General features: G+C 50.4%; 1 protein-coding gene across 3 annotated transcripts in view; it reads right to left on the reverse strand.

Moving 5' to 3' along the window:
* Positions 1-18,028, reverse strand: part of GFRA4 (GDNF family receptor alpha 4) — a 133,883-nt gene that overhangs the window by 20,942 nt on the left and 94,913 nt on the right. For all 3 annotated transcript variants that reach the window (XR_012158785.1, XM_073342976.1, XM_073342977.1), the window contains exons 3-4: positions 7,667-7,747; positions 937-1,282 (exon numbers count right to left, since the gene is read on the reverse strand). Coding sequence is in view for 2 of the 3 variants with exons in the window: in XM_073342976.1 (XP_073199077.1) it covers positions 937-1,282; positions 7,667-7,747 (427 nt within the window). In the remaining variant the exon portion in view is untranslated. The remainder of the gene's footprint in view (positions 1-936; positions 1,283-7,666; positions 7,748-18,028) is intronic.

Here is an 18,028-nt window from a genome sequence, read left to right on the forward strand (position 1 = left end):
AAAACTCAGTAGTTTCTCTCTCTCTCTCTCTCTCACACACACACACACCCTGCCCACCCTTAGCAGTTATTTCCCATTCTTCATAACAGCACCAGCGAGAACAACACGCGAGTTCCGGCTCTGACTTCTCTTAGCAGGTCTATAAACAGACGCCTTGAGACCGAGTCCAATCCTGCCAAGGGCGTCTCAGTCAAGAGCCATTTTCTGTGACCAGGCGCTGTCTCCCTTGCTGATGCTGCTAGGGTTAAAGGCGGGGCTGGAGATATAGGCAAGCCACTGAATGGCCCTGCAGTCTGCCACAGTTCCTGAGGGCCCCCACCCCATTTGCTAGTGATGGGTACAGTGTGCACCCCTCCCCATTATCCCTCCTGGTCACGCACAGGAGCTCAGCATCTGGTTCCTAGTGAGGCTCTTCCTTCCTGTTTCCCTACACAGAGAGGTGGTGTTGCCTAGTGGGTAGACATGCACCTTGCAGTCAGCAGGGTTGGGCACTGCTCCCTGATTCACTGCATAACCTCGGGCAAGTGCTGGACCTCTTTGTTCCTTAGTTTACCCCTTAGCGGTAACAAAGGTCAAATGCCTGCTGAGAGGCTTAGCCGGGAGCGCTTGTAAATTGCTTTGGGATCCTTGAGACAACAGATGCAATTAATACAGCCTGACATTAGCTTTACCTCCCAGCTTTCCAGCTACCATACATCCCTGAGGCAAAAGGGGGACAATCCAAGCGATTTGCCTCAAGAATGCACCATGAGCATCTCACCCTACGTTTGACCCTGGGCTCCTCCTAGCCAACCCTTTGCTTTAGCCCCCGGAGCAGAGGGTCTCACTTTAGGGCCTGCTTCCACAATGGAGTCACTGGAAGGACTCCCCTCAGGCTTCAGTGGGTTGGACCAGGCCCTCCATGGGGCGGGCCCCACTGTGCTGCGCGAGTGTTACCTGCAGACGTAGTTCTCCCGGCAGGAATCCAGGGGGGTCAGGCAGTTGGGCTTCTCCTTGGACTCGTAGGAGCAGGCCGGGACAATGGTCTGCCGGCGGCGCTCGGCGCAGGCTGTGTCGTCGCAGGGGCAGAAGAGCAGCTCGTGCGTGTACTCAGGGGGCACGCGGTCGAAGAACTTGCGCAGGGCCTTGTGGCACTTGGAGCGGTTGCAGGCGTCGGCCCGGGCCAGGCGCCGGATGCAGAAGGAGACGTACTCCGTCCTCAGCCTCTGGCACATCTCATCCACGTTGCAGGCCTTGGCAGCATCCAGACAGCGGTTCACCTGCGTCACCTCGTTCTCGGAACCTGCATGGCCGGGAGACCCCAACAAAGCTTAGCGGTGGCCTTCGCAACACCAGCCCCCGAGGGGCCTCCAGCCCTCGGCGGACAGCGGGGCTGCCCCCTGGTTAACCCAGAGCCCGGGGAGCAAGAGGAGCTGGGATTCACCCTGCGGTTAATAATTTAGCCCTGACGAGGCTGTTAAAAAACTAGCTCGCCTAGCACGTGCAGTGGGGGGCGCTGTTCCAGGAAGGAGGGGGAGTTTCTGGTCACAGGCCAGGTACGGGCCAGGTTAAGACTGTGGATTGAAGCAAATATCACCTCCCCAGCTGTGCTGAGAGCCCTCATCCCCACTCAGCCTGTCCCCCTCCCTCCGATCTTGAGCTGGCAGTGGAAGAAGCTGTCACCTCCGGAGGGGGAAGGAGTGGCTCCGGCTAGGGAGGCAGGGCTGCTGCCAGAGAGGAGATGGGTGAGAAAGCGCCAGTCAGGCAGCAGGCGGGGGATGGACTGCTGGCTATCCCAGACTTGGCAGTGCCAGCCCCCATGCTCCCCTCCCCCAGCCCCTGCAGGCTATCCCTGATATGTGAATTCCAGCTCTTCCCCAGCTAGCCCCCGTTGATTATCCCTGACCTGGCAGTGCCAGATGCTTGGCCCCTCTGACTATCCTGGACCTGGCAGAGCCAGCTCCCCACACCCCTGCTGGCAGTACCTTTCCTGGCATTGCCAGCTCTGCCTATTGGTGCAACATGTCATGGCTACGCACACATGCCAGGCTTCTGCAAAATCATGCGCGTCGCACCACAGACCGCTCGGGAAATTTCGCTCCCCCAGAACCCCACAAGTCTAAATCTTTGCCCTGTTCCAGGATCTCAAAGCCTGTTGCAAACATGAAGTAAGCCTCACAACTCCCCTGCGAGATGGAGAAGAATAACTGCCCCCCACCCTCAGATTACAGAGGAGGGGCACCCAGGCACAGGGAGAGGAAACAAGTCATATAGCGAATCAGTGGCTGGCAGAGGTGGGAGTGGAACCCAGGCATCCTGGCCTAAGCTGCACCCCAAGCCACGCCACACGCCCCAAAAGGACAAATGAAGGCTGTCTGCAAATATTGTAAACTGGTGAAAAAGTGACCTCCTTAAGATTGTTTGTCACAACACTTTACTCTGTGGCGCCTTTCAAGAGAGCATGTCCAACTGCTTTCCAAGTGATTTGATGAACTCTGCCCCTGCCAGAAGTGCTGTGAGGCAGACTAGGGCACGGTGGGGCCTAAGCCCGTGAGCACTGAAGATGCCCGTGAATGTCAGAGGGCTATAGATGATGCCAGTGGTGGGTATCTGAGGAACAGCACGCAGCAGGATGCAGAGGAGTTCTTTACAAAGAGTGCTGTTTCCTGCCCCTTCCTCGGAAGCATTTGGCCACTGTGGAGGTGGGATACTGGATTAGATGGACATTAGGGCTGATTCAGGCTGGCAATTCCTCATCCAGAACCTACTACCACTAAAGACAAGTGCAAACACTCCATTTGGGTAAGCCAGTATTTCCGAAGGGTGGGCTGAGCCCCTGGGATGGGGTGGGTCTCCCAGGACTGGCCAGGGCTGTGAGAGGCATATACATTTAGGTGGGCAGGCCTGTTACAGTGCATTGCGAGGCACAATGGGGGCGTGACTGGTATCATTTCCCCAAAGGGCAGCTCAAGCTGGATGAAATCTTTTGCCATGGACTTCAGTGAGGCCAGGATTCCACCCCCCACACCATCATGACTGGCCCTTATTTCTGTGACGGGCTTAACGAAAGCTCCAGTTCCCTGTGACTCTGTGCTAATAACGCTATTTCAGACTATTGTGCCCTCACTGGGAGTAACGCACAGGGCTGGAGTTTGTGGAGACTAGCAAAGCACGTGTTTGTGGCACAGTAGCACTGAAAGGACCCATTCAGAATTAGAGCCTCACTGTACTGGGTGTAAGGTCCTTAGACACCCTCATATCTGAGCACCTCCCCACTGTTCAATATATTAATCCTCACCACACCCCTGTGAGGCAGGGCAGCACTATTATTCCCATTGTATAGATGGAAAACTGAGGCACAGAAAGACATAGTGACTTGCCCAGGGTCACCCAGGAAGTCTGTGGCAGAGCAGAGATCTGTGCCCGCATCTCCTGACTCCCAAGCTAGCATCCTAACTGCTCAACCATCCTTCCTCTCCCACCGGCTGTAAAAAGCGCACCATGAAAGACAGTCCCTGCCCAAGGCCCTCACAATCTAAACAGGGTCTAGACCCAACAGGGGTCTGCAGAACACAACAGGGGTGGGAGAGGTGGGAGCCTGACAGAGACAAGCCCACAAGGTCACATAGCTTCACAGCAAAGTGCACAAATTAGAGGCATCAGAGTCTTTCATAAGAGAAGAGCACAAGAGAGACGGGTGGCTTGGTAATAGGCCACCTGCACAGCCATTAGCCGGAGGATGGCGTCGCAGCTGGGACGACTTTGAGAAAGGTTCTGACGGAGGACAGGGTCGTGGCTGTGTAAGTTGGTTCCCACCCTTACGGGGCAGCAAGGGAGATGTTGGTTTGGGGGAGAACAGGGACGAGTGAGCAAAAGAGGCTGCCGTGCTGGCAGAACGAGGAGCAGGAGGTTGAGATGTATGGTAGCGTGGGAAGAAGCCAGCAGAGGGTAGCCTTGAAAGGTGGAGAGTTTGCGGGAATTTGAGTGCAGATCAGTTACAGAAAGAATCTGTTCCTTCCCTGCCCTCCTTGTCCGTCCGAGAGCAAGGGGGCTGCTCGGTGAGGTCAGGGGCAGATCAATACAGAGAGATATTTCTCCACGCAGCAGGGAGCCAGACTGTGGGATTTGCAGCTTCCAAAGGCCAGAGGGTCAAAGAGTGGAGCTGGATTTAAAGAGAGGCTGGAGAACTTCATGAGCAGCGATAACATCCGTAGCTAAACAACCTCAGCTAAGTTCATCTAACCCCATGCAACAGTGTCAAATCACCACCCCAGGGGCCAGGAAGGAATTCTTTCTGCCTGTCTGGATTATTTTTCTGCCAGCTTTAGCTTCGGATACTGGCCAGGATAGTGGACGGGATGCGCCCATTACTCCCCACTTTTAGAGGTACAGAGGTGAAATGCCCCAGGTCACACAGTCTGTGGCAGAGCTGCGAGCAGACCCCAGGAATCCTGACACCCAGCCAGTTTCCTGTTCTAACTACTACCCTACACCATCTCTCCACACCTGGTTGTCGTTACACTGTACGGTCTGATAGTGACATCAGGCCAGTTCTCTATTCAACTGGACGAGTACAGCACCGTCAGCGAGCTTACCCCTAACCAACACCCAGCCCTACGAAAGTGCCATGATCCAGGCCCGGTGGGATGAACCAGCTGGCAGCTGTGTCTCCACAGCTCATTGACAGTTTAGGATGCCTACTGGGATTCCATGACAACCATATCCTCGATTGGACATCCCATAATCCCTGCTGCACAGTTGCTAGGGAAGGCTTCTGGGGCGCTGCATACTCCAGCATTTGACAGTGGAGGAGGCTCAGGCTTTATGACATGCTCCCACCCCGGAAGCTGGGGAAGGGGCCACCCTGTATCACGTATGAGCAGAGAAGGGAAAGACCACTCCGCCACCTCCTCAGACGACATCCAAGGCCTATCTCTACTCACTTCTAAAGGGTGGAACTCCATTGGCCTCAGCAAAACCACCCTTGAAGTACACCAGTGCAAGCAAAGAGCAGAATCTCAAGCATAGGAATGTCTCAGTGAATAGCAATCTGGATAGGAGAGTGCACAAAGCAACGCTGTTACTCCAGTGAGGAGGGTCAACACCTGCACAAAGCCATGAAGGAGAATGCTTCAAAAAACTAATACTGTGGTTACTTGGGAGTAACACTGTCTCAGAAAGGAAAGGAGAGACCTCGGAAACCAGATAAAAATCAAGTATCGGGGGTAGCTGTGTTAGTCTGTATCCACAAAAACAACAAGGAGTCTGGTGAGAAACTGCAGAACCATTAATTTGGGCTTGAATAGGGACTGGGAGTGGTTGGCTCACTACAAAAGCAGCTTTGCCTCTCCTGGAGTTGATACCTTCTCATCTATTATTGGGAGTGGACTATATCCACCCTGATTGAATTGGCCCTGTCAACACTGGTTCTCCACTTGTGAGGTAACTCCCTTCTCTTCATGTGTCAGTGTATAATACCTGCATCTGTACTTTTCACTCCATGCATCTGAAGAGGTGGTTTTTTACCCACGAAAGCTTATGCCCAAATAAATCTGTTAGTCTTTAAGGTGCCACCAGATAAAAATCACATTATCTGCAAATATTAGAGATTGGTGAGGGGGAAAGAATATCCACATCTTTCTGATTTCACTGTTAAACTACTTGATTTGAGCATGGAAGATGATCCCCTTTTCACAGGAGAATCCCTGCTAGGAGTGATCAGGCAATTCATCTGAGACCTCATGAATCTCCTTATGTGATAAAAGAGAGAAAGTGAAATTCCTCCTGGCTGCAAAGAAAAAGAATTTGAAGACAAACTTTTTCATCTCTGCCAACTTGAGACTCAAAGCAGGAGGGACTTTATGCCAATTAGAGAAGACTTTATGGAAGAAGAAGCCAAGTCTCTTGCTAAATTTAGGATGCTACATCAAGACAAAAAATATCTTTGGTGAGTCATTGAAACCAGACAGCCTTCCTGAGGACATTAAGAACAGCCTCCGACTTATGACTGCTATGGCCCTACAGAGACATGTGACCAAGTCACCTGGTACTGGACTCCAACATAATATTAGTGTTTTTCCACTGACCAGGCATGGGAATCTAACTGGGAGATGAAGGGTTCCCACCATATGCCAAAGCTATTTAAGGCAGGGGAGTGACATCATTGTGGTTCGTTCTTCACTGTCTCCCCGCCCAAGAAAGAAGACTGCTGGAAACACCTAAGAAACAAAAGACTGAACTAGGGGAGAAGGGCTGAACCCAGGCGAGAGAGTTTTCTAGCCTGTGAAAGGAATAACTGGAGTTTTAAACTGCAAGCAAGTGTAGCTTTCCCTCAAGAATCTCTGCAATCTGCATAAAACAACATTTAGGGTGATAATTTGCTACTTATAACCAATTTATTTAGTATATTAAGCTTTGATTGTGTTTTGTTTATTTGCTAGGTAATCTGCTTTGATCTGTTTGCTACCCCTTATAATCACTTAACATCTATCTTTTGTAGTTAATAGACTTGTTTTGTTTTGTCTAAAACCAGTGTGTGGAATTCATACCTGGGTGGGAGGGGGCAGAAAGCTATTGCATATATTCCTCCACATTGAGGGAGGGGGCCAATTTCATGAGTTTACGCTGTACAAATCTCTGTGCAGCTCAAGATGGTACAATTTTGCGGTTTACCCTCAATGGGGGCGGGTATGCACTTGAGTAACTGGGCAGTTCCTTAGCTGAGCCTAGCCATGCAGAGCTGATCTCAGCATCCATGTGTAGCTGCAGCTGGGTATGTCCCTACCTGTATGTGTGCTGGTAAAGTGCAGTCTGAAGCCTGGGGGAGGGCTTGGCAGGTTGCACAGCAGTGCAGTGAAAACGGAGCCCAGACTGGTGGGTCAGACCGACTCAGAGGTACCCCAGTTCCGAATGGAACCCCGGGTAAGGGGAAACCCATCACAGCCCCCCCTTCACCTGAGGCCCCGCTCCCCTCTGCCACTCCCCCCCATCGCTCATCCTTATGGCCAGTAAAAGGTGGGAGGGCATAGAATCATAGAATATCAGGGTTGGAAGGGACCTCAGGAGTTCACCTAGTCCAACCCCCTGTTCAACTAGTCCAACCCATAGCTCCCCCACTTTTAAAAGTAATGGGGCCAGACCCCCCCCCCCCGTTTTGGTGCCCCTGCCCCGAACTGTACCTGGACCCCATTGCCCCATCAGGAAGGCATGGGGCCAGATTTACCAAAGAAGTCTGCTTCCACTGAGGCCTCTGAATGGGGCCAATGGCTGCTGATCTCTTTTAAAAATCCAGCCAGCCGGCTCTGCCCAGAAGGGGATGGGCACCAGGAGAGCAGGATTCTTCTGGCCAGAGCTCTTCTCCCAGAGTCATGGTGTTTTCTACCTCAGCTGGGGGAGCTTCAGAGGCTGCCTATCCAGACCTTGCCTAACTCTGCCCTGGTCCCTCGCTCTTTATGGCCCTGGTCCAAACATATAAAGTGCCTCTCCTGAAGACGTGCTCTTGTCTAAACAGCTTAGCATGGAAATGCTCGGCACAGACAATGCTAGAGGGAGCCGTGCAGCGCGACAGATGGCGGTGGGGCAGCAAGAGGCCTAGTCATTCCGGCCCTCACAGATCTGGATTGCATTGCTCCCAATGAGCACCCTGCTTTGGGCCAACAAGTAGGAGAATGCGCTCCGGCTCACCTACCTGCGGTGATGGATGCCAGCCGGACGTAGTCAAAGCCCCTGATGAATGGCTCATACGGAGAACTCTCCAACACATTCATACCTGAAGTGAAAGGAAGATAAGTTGAACCCCAGCACAGTAAGGTAGCTCTGGCTCCTGAGATTTGTGCTAGGAACCTGTCTCAGTGCAAAAGCCGGAGTCTGCAGAACAGCGTTTGCATTATGGGTCTCCATGGTGCATATTCTTATAGCGAGTCCATTTCCCCAGAGTAATGCTCAGTATCTTAGGGGCTGGTGGAAGAGGCCAGATCAACAACATCTGGAGAGCCAAGTCCTTATCCCCAGCACAGGCCACAGGAGATTTAACCAAGGCTAACCCTTGAAAATGAACCTCAACCTTGGCCTGGGTGGGTTAGCTTCTATGGGCGAGAGAGCTGTTTGGTCTCCTTGGACCACTCAGTTCTTGGCCTCTCTGCTGCCAGTGTGGGGCCCAGTTATACAAGGAACTGGACAGACTCCATGAATACACATGTGATGGTAGCAATTTTAATTCACTACGCACCCAGCGTTCTATCCCCCTGAGGTCTTTCTCGAACTTGCTGCTTTCCAGACAGCCATCCCTAGGCTGTGCTGTTTATTGCCTTACCCTAGATTGGGTGTGCCTTTATATTTATTAACAGTGTGTCTCCTCCCAATGCATGCTGCTCTTTCTAGCTGAGCTTATAGTGAATAACACACAGCCCCAGCAAAAGCCTCCCAGTGTAGATTAAGGATGCCGGAAATTTTATTCCATCAGAGTTCTCCTTTTATCAACTCCAAGGACCATAATGTGCCATGCTACTGACTGATGCCTCAGTAATACTCTGTGGAAAATAGCTTAGTAAGTTTAAAAACAAACAAACCTCTGGGGGGATTAGACATTTATATGGATAAGATCAGCAGCCTGAGCTGCACTAGCTGGGATAAAAGGGCTATCAAACCTCATGCTTCAGGGCATATGCTGATCCCCAGCTGGGGTCAGGAAGAAATTGCTCCCTTGATGCACAGTACTATGGATTACCACAGGTGTATTACAAGGCAAGTTTACAGCTTTCTTTGAATTACCTGGCACTGCCACTGACTGCATCAGGGACCATTTGTCTGCTTCAGTGGAGCAGTTTCTCTGTTCTGATGACACCACCTGGCATCTGGTAACGCGTCTCCAAACACTGAAATGCCTAAACACAGACTTGCTCAATAGGTGCAGAGTAAATGCTACGCTATGTAAATTCCCTGGGCGTATGGTGCCACAACTCGTTTTTATAAAGGCTTCTAGGAAGCTTTTCTGGCCTCTTGGGTACACCCGTATGAAAGAACAGCCTCTGCACGTCAGTTTCAGAGTGGCTTCCTTTTTTAGTCAATGAGACATTTAGGGATTTTTAAATATTATTGGGAAAATGTGTCCCCAAGGAAACGAAAGCAGAGAAAACAAAGACGCAGCAGTGTTTAATGGACATGTGAGTCAATCTGCTGCTCAGAGAAAATAAGGGGCTCACGACCCCGAGTGAAGCCCGGGTCACCTGCCGTGGGAAGCAGAACCTAGTCAAATCCTGATTTACAGCATTCACTGCTTTTCCAGCCCTGGGCTCCCGCAGCTGTTCTGCCAATGCATCTCAATCCTGACCCGCAGTTCCCCTGCTATTGCAGTGTAGAGCACCCACACCGCTCTGCCGATGTGTCTCAGTCCTGACTTACACCACCCCCTGCTATTACAGACCTGGGTGGGTGACCCTGCAGCATGGGCGGCGGGTGAACCGCTGGCTTGAGGAGGCTAGCCTCCAGCCCTGCTCATTCTGCCCAAGGCCCCGCGCCTTCTGCCCCCCCTGCCCCAGATCACTGCAGTCGCTGGTCCTTGCCAGCGCCCCCAGCCCCCCAACCCCAGAGCGCCGGGCAGCATGGCCCCAGTCTCCCCAGCCCCGGAGCTCCGGGCAGCGCCGCCCCAGCTGGCGCCATGGCACAGGGGAAGAGCCACCAGCAGAGTGGGAAGAAGGAGGGGAACTGGGGGTGGAGTGCGGGCGGGCCCACACCTGTCTGTTTGGGGAGGCTCAGCCTCCCCCAGGCTATGATACCCGCCGCCCATGCCATGTAGCTCGTTTTGGCTGGGACAGTCCCTTTTTTAAACCCTGTCCCAGCCGTCGCAACTTAGATCACTTAGGGCGCAGAGGAACATGTGGGGGTGGGGGGTTAGCTCTGATGCCAGCCTCGCTTTGGGGGGGGTGGCAGACTCGGGCAGGGGTAGGCAGGGCTGGGGCGAGCAACAATGCCAGAAGATGGGGGCCTTGGGCTAACCCCACGCCATGTCTCGTTTTCCCTTTGGGAAATCCCCCGGACCAGGGGGATGAGGTGGATGAGGCTTTCTTCCGGCAGCTCACGGAAGCTACTAGATCGCATGCCCTGATTCTCATGGGTGACTTTAATTTTCCTGATATCTGCTGGGAGAGCAATACAGCGGTGCATAGACAATCCAGGAAGTTTTTGGAAAGCGTAGGGGACAATTTCCTGGCGCAAGTGCTAGAGGAGCCAACTAGGGGGGGTGCTTTTCTTGACCTGCTGCTCACAAACCGGGTAGAATTAGTGGGGGAAGCAAAAGTGGATGGGAATCTGGGAGGCAGTGACCATGAGTTGGTTGAGTTCAGGATCCTGACGCAGGGAACAAAGGTAAGCAGCAGGATACGGACCCTGGACTTCAGGAAAGCAGACTTCGACTCCCTCAGGGAACGGATGGCCAGGATCCCCTGGGGGACTAACTTGAAGGGGAAAGGAGTCCAGGAGAGCTGGCTGTATTTCAAGGAATCCCTGTTGAGGTTACAGGGACAAACCATCCCGATGAGTCGAAAGAATAGTAAATATGGCAGGCGACCAACTTGGCTTAATGGTGAAATCCTAGCGGATCTTAAACATAAAAAAGAAGCTTACAAGAAGTGGAAGGTTGGACATATGACCAGGGAAGAGTATAAAAATATTGCTCGGGCATGTAGGAATGTTATCAGGAGGGCCAAATCGCACCTGGAGCTGCAGCTAGCCAGAGATGTCAAGAGTAACAAGAAGGGTTTCTTCAGGTATGTTGGCAACAAGAAGAAAGCCAAGGAATGTGTGGGCCCCTTACTGAATGAGGGAGGCAACCTAGTGACAGAGGATGTGGAAAAAGCTAATGTACTCAATGCTTTTTTTGCCTCTGTTTTCACTAACAAGGTCAGCTCCCAGACTGCTGCGCTGGGCATCACAAAATGCGGAAGAGATGGCCAGCCCTCTGTGGAGATAGAGGCGGTTAGGGACTATTTAGAAAAGCTGGACGTGCACAAGTCCATGGGGCCGGACGAGTTGCATCCGAGAGTGCTGAAGGAATTGGCGGCTGTGATTGCAGAGCCACTGGCCATTATCTTTGAAAACTCGTGGCGAACCGGGGAAGTCCCGGATGACTGGAAAAAGGCTAATGTAGTGCCAATCTTTAAAAAAGGGAAGAAGGAAGATCCTGGGAACTACAGGCCAGTCAGCCTCACCTCAGTCCCTGGAAAAATCATGGAGCAGGTCCTCAAAGAATCAATCCTGAAGCACTTGCATGAGAGGAAAGTGATCAGGAACAGCCAGCATGGATTCACCAAGGGAAGGTCATGCCTGACTAATCTAATCGCCTTTTATGATGAGATTACTGGTTCTGTGGATGAAGGGAAAGCAGTGGATGTATTGTTTCTTGACTTTAGCAAAGCTTTTGACACGGTCTCCCATAGTATTCTTGTCAGCAAGTTAAGGAAGTATGGGCTGGATGAATGCACCATAAGGTGGGTAGAAAGCTGGCTAAATTGTCGGGCTCAACGGGTAGTGATCAATGGCTCCATGTCTAGTTGGCAGCCGGTATCAAGTGGAGTGCCCCAGGGGTCGGTCCTGGGGCCGGTTTTATTCAATATCTTCATAAATGATCTGGAGGATGGTGTGGATTGCACTCTCAGCAAATTTGCGGATGATACTAAACTGGGAGGAGTGGTAGATACGCTGGAGGGGAGGGATAGGATACAGAAGGACCTAGACCAATTGGAAGATTGGGCCAAAAGGAATCTGATGAGGTTCAATAAGGATAAGTGCAGGGTCCTGCACTTAGGACGGAAGAACCCAATGCACAGCTACAGACTAGGGACCGAATGGCTAGGCAGCAGTTCTGCAGAAAAGGACCTAGGGGTGACAGTGGACGAGAAGCTGGATATGAGTCAGCAGTGTGCCCTTGTTGCCAAGAAGGCCAATGGCATTTTGGGATGTATAAGTAGGGGCATAGCGAGCAGATCGAGGGACGTGATCGTTCCCCTCTATTCGACATTGGTGAGGCCTCATCTGGAGTACTGTGTCCAGTTTTGGGCCCCACACTTCAAGAAGGATGTGGATAAATTGGAGAGAGTCCAGCGAAGGGCAACAAAAATGATTAGGGGACTGGAACACATGAGTTATGAGGAGAGGCTGAGGGAGCTGGGATTGTTTAGCCTGCAGAAGAGAAGAATGAGGGGGGATTTGATAGCTGCTTTCAACTACCTGAAAGGGGGTTCCAAAGAGGATGGCTCTAGACTGTTCTCAATGGTAGCAGATGACAGAACGAGGAGTAATGGTCTCAAGTTGCAGTGGGGGAGGTTTAGATTGGATATTAGGAAAAACTTTTTCACTAAGAGGGTGGTGAAACACTGGAATGCGTTACCTAGGGAGGTGGTAGAATCTCCTTCCTTAGAGGTTTTTAAGGTCAGGCTTGACAAAGCCCTGGCTGGGATGATTTAACTGGGAATTGGTCCTGCTTTGAGCAGGGGGTTGGACTAGATGACCTTCTGGGGTCCCTTCCAACCCTGAGATTCTATGATTCTATGAGATTCTATGAAATATGGTCACCCTAGACCTGGGTCACTACCTCTGTCTATACCCCTCCGTGCAGCACTCCACTCCGAGGTCTGGCTTTCAGGCTCCAGGGAAGCTGATAATGATCTCTGGCTTGAAAAAGACCAAAATGTGGATCAAACTGGCTTTCTTACTCAGTTGTTGAACCATTTCCATCGGACAGTAGATCAGCAAAGCACTGCGCATCAAAGGAAAGGGATCTGGTGGCCGTGACCTGTTCTGCTTTCAACTGTTGGATGGGAAACCAGCTGCATTTCTCAACACAACTAAAACACAGTATGTGTTAAGTTACCTACCCCCTCACCCCCCAGGGCTTTAGTTTTTCCATGGGGGAAGCTCATCGCGAGGCTTTCCTCTTTACCTGGGATGCTCTAGGTCAAAGGTCACCTGCAGAACCTAAAACGGTGGCTCACAATGTCCAGGGGGGGAGTGGATCTGACTAATCTTCCCCCAAGCCCTCTGCGCCATGCCCTTTCTCTCAATCGCTGGGGACACCACACCACCAACTTTCTACTTGTCACTCAGGTCTGTAACCTGGGCATCATCTTCCCCTTGGGCCTCTCTCTAGATCCTCACATCCAGGCTACGTCTCAATCATGCCAATTCTTTCTGCCTCACATCTCTAGAATACGGCCTTTTGACTCCATCCACACAGCCAAAACTCTTGTCCAAGCTCTCATTGTCTTGGGTCTCAATAGGGCCCTACCAAATTTGCGGCCAAGAAAAAAGCGTCACGGACCATGAAATCTGGTCTTTTGTGTGCTTTTACCCTGTACGATACAGATTTCACAGGGGAGACCAGCGTTTCTCAAACAGGGGAGTCCTGAAATCTGGTCTTTTGTGTGCTTTTACCCTGTACGATACAGATTTCACAGGGGAGACCAGCGTTTCTCAAACAGGGGAGTCCTGAAATCTGGTCTTTTGTGTGCTTTTACCCTGTACGATACAGATTTCACAGGGGAGACCAGCGTTTCTCAAACAGGGGAGTCCTGACCCAGAAGGGAGTTATAGGGGGTCACAGGGTTATTTTAGCGGGGTCTCAGTATTACCACCCTTACTTCTGCGCTGCTTTCAGATCTCGGCGGCTGGAGAGCGGCAGCTGCTAGCGGGACACTTGGCTCTGCAGGTCGCGCCCCGCCAGCAGCAGCCCAGAAGTAAGGGTGGTAATACCATACCATGCCATCCTTCCTTCCACGCTGCTGCCTTCCGAGCTGGGCGGCCAGAGAGCGGCGGCTGCTGACCGAGGGCCCAGCTCTGCAGGCAGCAGCGCAGAAGGAAGGGTAGCAGTACCGCCCCTGGAAAGAGCTCCCCATAAACATCCACAAAGCTGCCTCCACTGTCCTCCTTCAAATCCCATCTCAAAACTCTCCTCTGCCGTGAAGCCTTCAAAAAACTGGACAATGGTCCGGCCACTGGTGCGCAGAGAGCACTGCCTGTCATGCTGACCCTATTGCTTCATTGTTTCCTTGTACTCCCCCATCGGTCTATATCCATCTGTTGTCTCTTGTCTTATGCTGAGATTGGAAGCTCCTTGGGGCAGGGATATGTTTTTGTTCTGGGTTTGTACAGGGCCTAGGCAATGGGGCTGTTGGAGACCCCAGGGCACGGCCACTAGTTAAGTCGAGGGGATGGAAGGCCATAAGGGTTGAGGAGGTCTCCCTGCTGAAGGCCTAAGGGCTTCTTCTTAACCCCCCTTAATAGAATTCAGGCCTGGCTGGTTTGAGTAAGCTCTTTTGCTCTTAAAACAATGTTGCAGCCGCAGATAATGCCTCATAGTGTAAGGTTTGCTGACGCCAAGTTAAAGGTAACAGGAGAGACAGCTAAAAGGCCAGACAGCATGTGCTGGTTGTTTAAGTTGCTTGTTAGAGGTTGCAGGAAATAAATATTGTTGTAATCATATAAGGAAGGCAGAGTATTTGTGCAAAGTTTTAATTGGCTGATGTGTGGTGCAGTAGCAGAACAAAATATAAAAGTGTGTGTAATGACCTGCTCTGGGGTGCAGGATTTGAGATTCTGTTCTCCCTGTACCTTGTTTGCAGCTGCAAATAAACTTTTTTTGCTTCTCCACCCGGTTGTGTTTATTGGGTGGCGCACACCGGGCAACGAACCCCTGCTGTTGTTTGCCTCTGGCACTGGGTGCCGGCAACAGGGCCCTGGCCCATGACTGTTTCTCCTACATTCTATGGTAATAAAAAACAGCAGTAACTAATGGAAGCACAGACGCCAAGGTATGTATTCCTCCACAACAGCCCTGGGAGCACGCTGCTTCGGGGATTTCATTGACGGTAAACTCAACCAAAAAGAGGGCGCAGTCCTGCACGGTGCTGAGCCCCCTTCTTTGCTAATGACTTCACATCCCAGCACTCAGCATCTTGTAGGTTCGGGTCCTAAGATTGCATCTGAAAGTGGGATTCCCAAGGGGTACACTGAAGCAGAGATCATGGAAGCTGTGATCAGGGCAGTTTGCCTTGGGCTGAGGCTCAGGGGCTACTTGGAGGGAAAATGAATCTGAGTCTGCCAAAAACGGAGGTACATCTTAAAGTCCTATTACAGGAAAAAGATGCAACTGAACTTTACCTGCAGTTCCCAAGAGCCAGCTCAGGATTTCCTAGCCCGGTCACTTGATTTGAGACAGAGAGTACTTTTTGCTTCATAAAGAAGGTTTCAGAGTAGCAGCTGTGTTAGTCTGTATTCGCAAAAAGAAAAGGAGGACTTGTGGCACCTTAGAGACTAACCAATTTATTTGAGCATAAGCTTTCGTGAGCTACAGTTAGTCTCTAAGGTGCCACAAGTACTCCTTTTCTTTTTGCTCATAAAGAAGCTGATTCTGACCTAAGATATGAGCGTGTCCTTGTACAAAACCTGTTCCTCCAGTCAGTCCTGGCAGGACAGCAAAATGCCAATATTCAGACTTGTATGCAGTGTAGCTGTAGCCGTGTTGGTCCCAGGATATTAGAGAGACAAGGTGGGTGAGGTCATATCTTTTATTGGAGCTTTCGAGCCACACAGGCTCTTTTTCACGTCTGGCAAAGGCACTCTCAGCATCACAGCTAAATGCAAGGTGGAACAGATTGTTTAGCATAAGTAGTTAGCACACATATTGTAAGGGACCATTCAAGGCAGAATGGCCCATTAACACATCTGCAGTCATAGGACAGAAAGAGGGGGTTAGTGGGTTACAGGTTGTTGTAATAAGCCATAAATCCAGTGTCTTTGTTCAGTTTGTGATTTTTAGTGTCTAGCAGTTATGAATTTAAGCTCCCCACAGGTTCATCTTTTGAAAGTGCTGTGTAGGTTTCCTTTGAGGATGAGGACTGATAGGCCAGACATAGAGGGACTGGTTTGTGAAAAGTGGTCACCCACAGGTAGGTGATAGGGTGTTTTTGTCCTTTATCATTTTCCTGTGTGAGTTCATTCAAGAGCGTAATGATTGTCTCTCTCACCAACAGAAGTTGGTCCAATAAAAGATATTATCTCACCAACCTTCTCTCTCTAATATTCAGACCATGATGTGACTTTATTTAAAAGACAGACTGGTTGCGGAGGAGACCCTGACTGAGATGCTGCATGCTGCTATACGGGAGGAGGTAGAGAAGCAGCAGAAGCTGGGGACTGGAGCATGTACTTGTGTGCAAGGGCCCTACACAGAGCAGCATACAGTAAAGCAGTGCTTCCTCCCAAGGGGAAAGGAGTCTCCCAAGGTGACTCATTAATGAATGAGATAATGGAACTAAAGACCAGTGGTGATTAACTCAAAGTGGATGCCAAAATGAAGATATTACAACGAGCTGTCCGGTTGCATGACGAAAGAAGTCATAATGGCTTGATCAGACAGGCAGACAGACAGCTCCAGAGAAAAGGCCATGCGACTGCAGGCAGGCTGCTAGAGGCAGTACTTGTGACCACTGTTTCAGATGTGGCAGTAATGAATACAATCAGTCAGGATGTCATGCAGGAAAATCACAAGAGAGCGGAGACAAAGCTGGCACTGCATCTGATCTACCAGGAGCAGCCTACCTTTGCCATCCTACACTGAAGCAGGAAACAAGAATAGCTAATTTAGCTGGAAATAAATGCACTATGTGGTGTTTCGCCAAGCCCTGTGGGACACTAGAGCACAGGTATGCATGGTCTCAAGTCGGTGGGTGGAAGATAATCTCCCAGGGACACACCTTAGAAAGTTTGAAGAGTTATGGGAAATAGAAGACGGGCTTGGCCTTAAAGCTGCCAATGGAACTCAAATCCCTTGCAAAGGACGGACTAATGTCCCATTCCAATTAAGCGGAGAACATGAAACAATGGGTGTTCCCCATTGCAGAATTTAGGGATGAGATGTGCATTCCCTACCTGGATGCTGTCCTTGTGCGCAGTGACACTATTGAAGAACACATGGAGAATGTAAGGAGCGTATTGTAAGAACTACAGAAGCATGGAATTAAGATGAAAGCTGCCAAATGTGAGCTCTTTAAGAGAGAGGTACTTTACTCGAGAATTGAGGTATCTGCTGAAGGTTATAAGATGGATCCAGCTGACATTTTGGCTGTTCATGATTTTGCAGATAAGCCACCATATATCCTCAGGTTTCAGAGTAACAGCCGTGTTAGTCTGTATTCGCAAAAAGAAAAGGAGGACTTGTGGCACCTTAGAGACTAACCAATTTATTAGAGCATAAGCTTTCGTGAGCTACAGGGAACTTCACAAGCTGCTAGGCTTCCTCACCTATTATCCAAGCTACTTCAAGACTTTTTTCAAGTAGCAACGACATTTCTATGACTTGTTGACTGTTCCACTGGAATCTGACACACAACACCACCAAAAGTGGACCTGGAAAAGGAAGACGCTTCCTGTAAGGCATTAGGTGCAGTCTTATACCAGCGCCAGGAAAGTAAACCGAGAGCCATTGGTTATGGATCAAGAACACTAATTGCAGCTAAGAAAAATGATTACCTTCGTTCAGGAAAGCTGGAGTTCCTAGCTTTGAAGCAGGCTGTAACTGACAAATTCTGTGACTACCTCCACTATACACAATCCTTCACAGTTTACAGGGATAACAACCCATTAACCTATGTCCTCCCCTCTGCCAGGCTGAATGCCACAGCACACTGTTAGGCTGAAGAATTAGTTGACTTTAACGTCAAAATTAGATATTGTCCAGGGTAATCTAATGTGGTTGCAGATGCTTTATCCAGAATGCCCCTTGATGTGGAAAAATATATGATGAAATGAACAGATGTTGTTAATGCTGTCTTCTTGGTTAGCAGTTATTACTACCAACCCTTTGGCAGCAGCAGACCTCTCCATGGCTATTAAATCCACCATAACGCCTATTCTGTAAGAAGACATTTTGGCAGCTCAGAAGGAAGATCCAGCTGTTGCTAAAATTCTTCATTATAAGTCCTTGGGGCATACACTGAACAACCAAAAGAGCTCAGGAGGATGTGGTAAGATCTCTGCCCTGATGTGAGAATGGCATTGG

Source organism: Lepidochelys kempii, chromosome 4 (genome assembly GCF_965140265.1).
Source record: "Lepidochelys kempii isolate rLepKem1 chromosome 4, rLepKem1.hap2, whole genome shotgun sequence".
NCBI classification, from domain to species: domain Eukaryota; kingdom Metazoa; phylum Chordata; order Testudines; family Cheloniidae; genus Lepidochelys; species Lepidochelys kempii.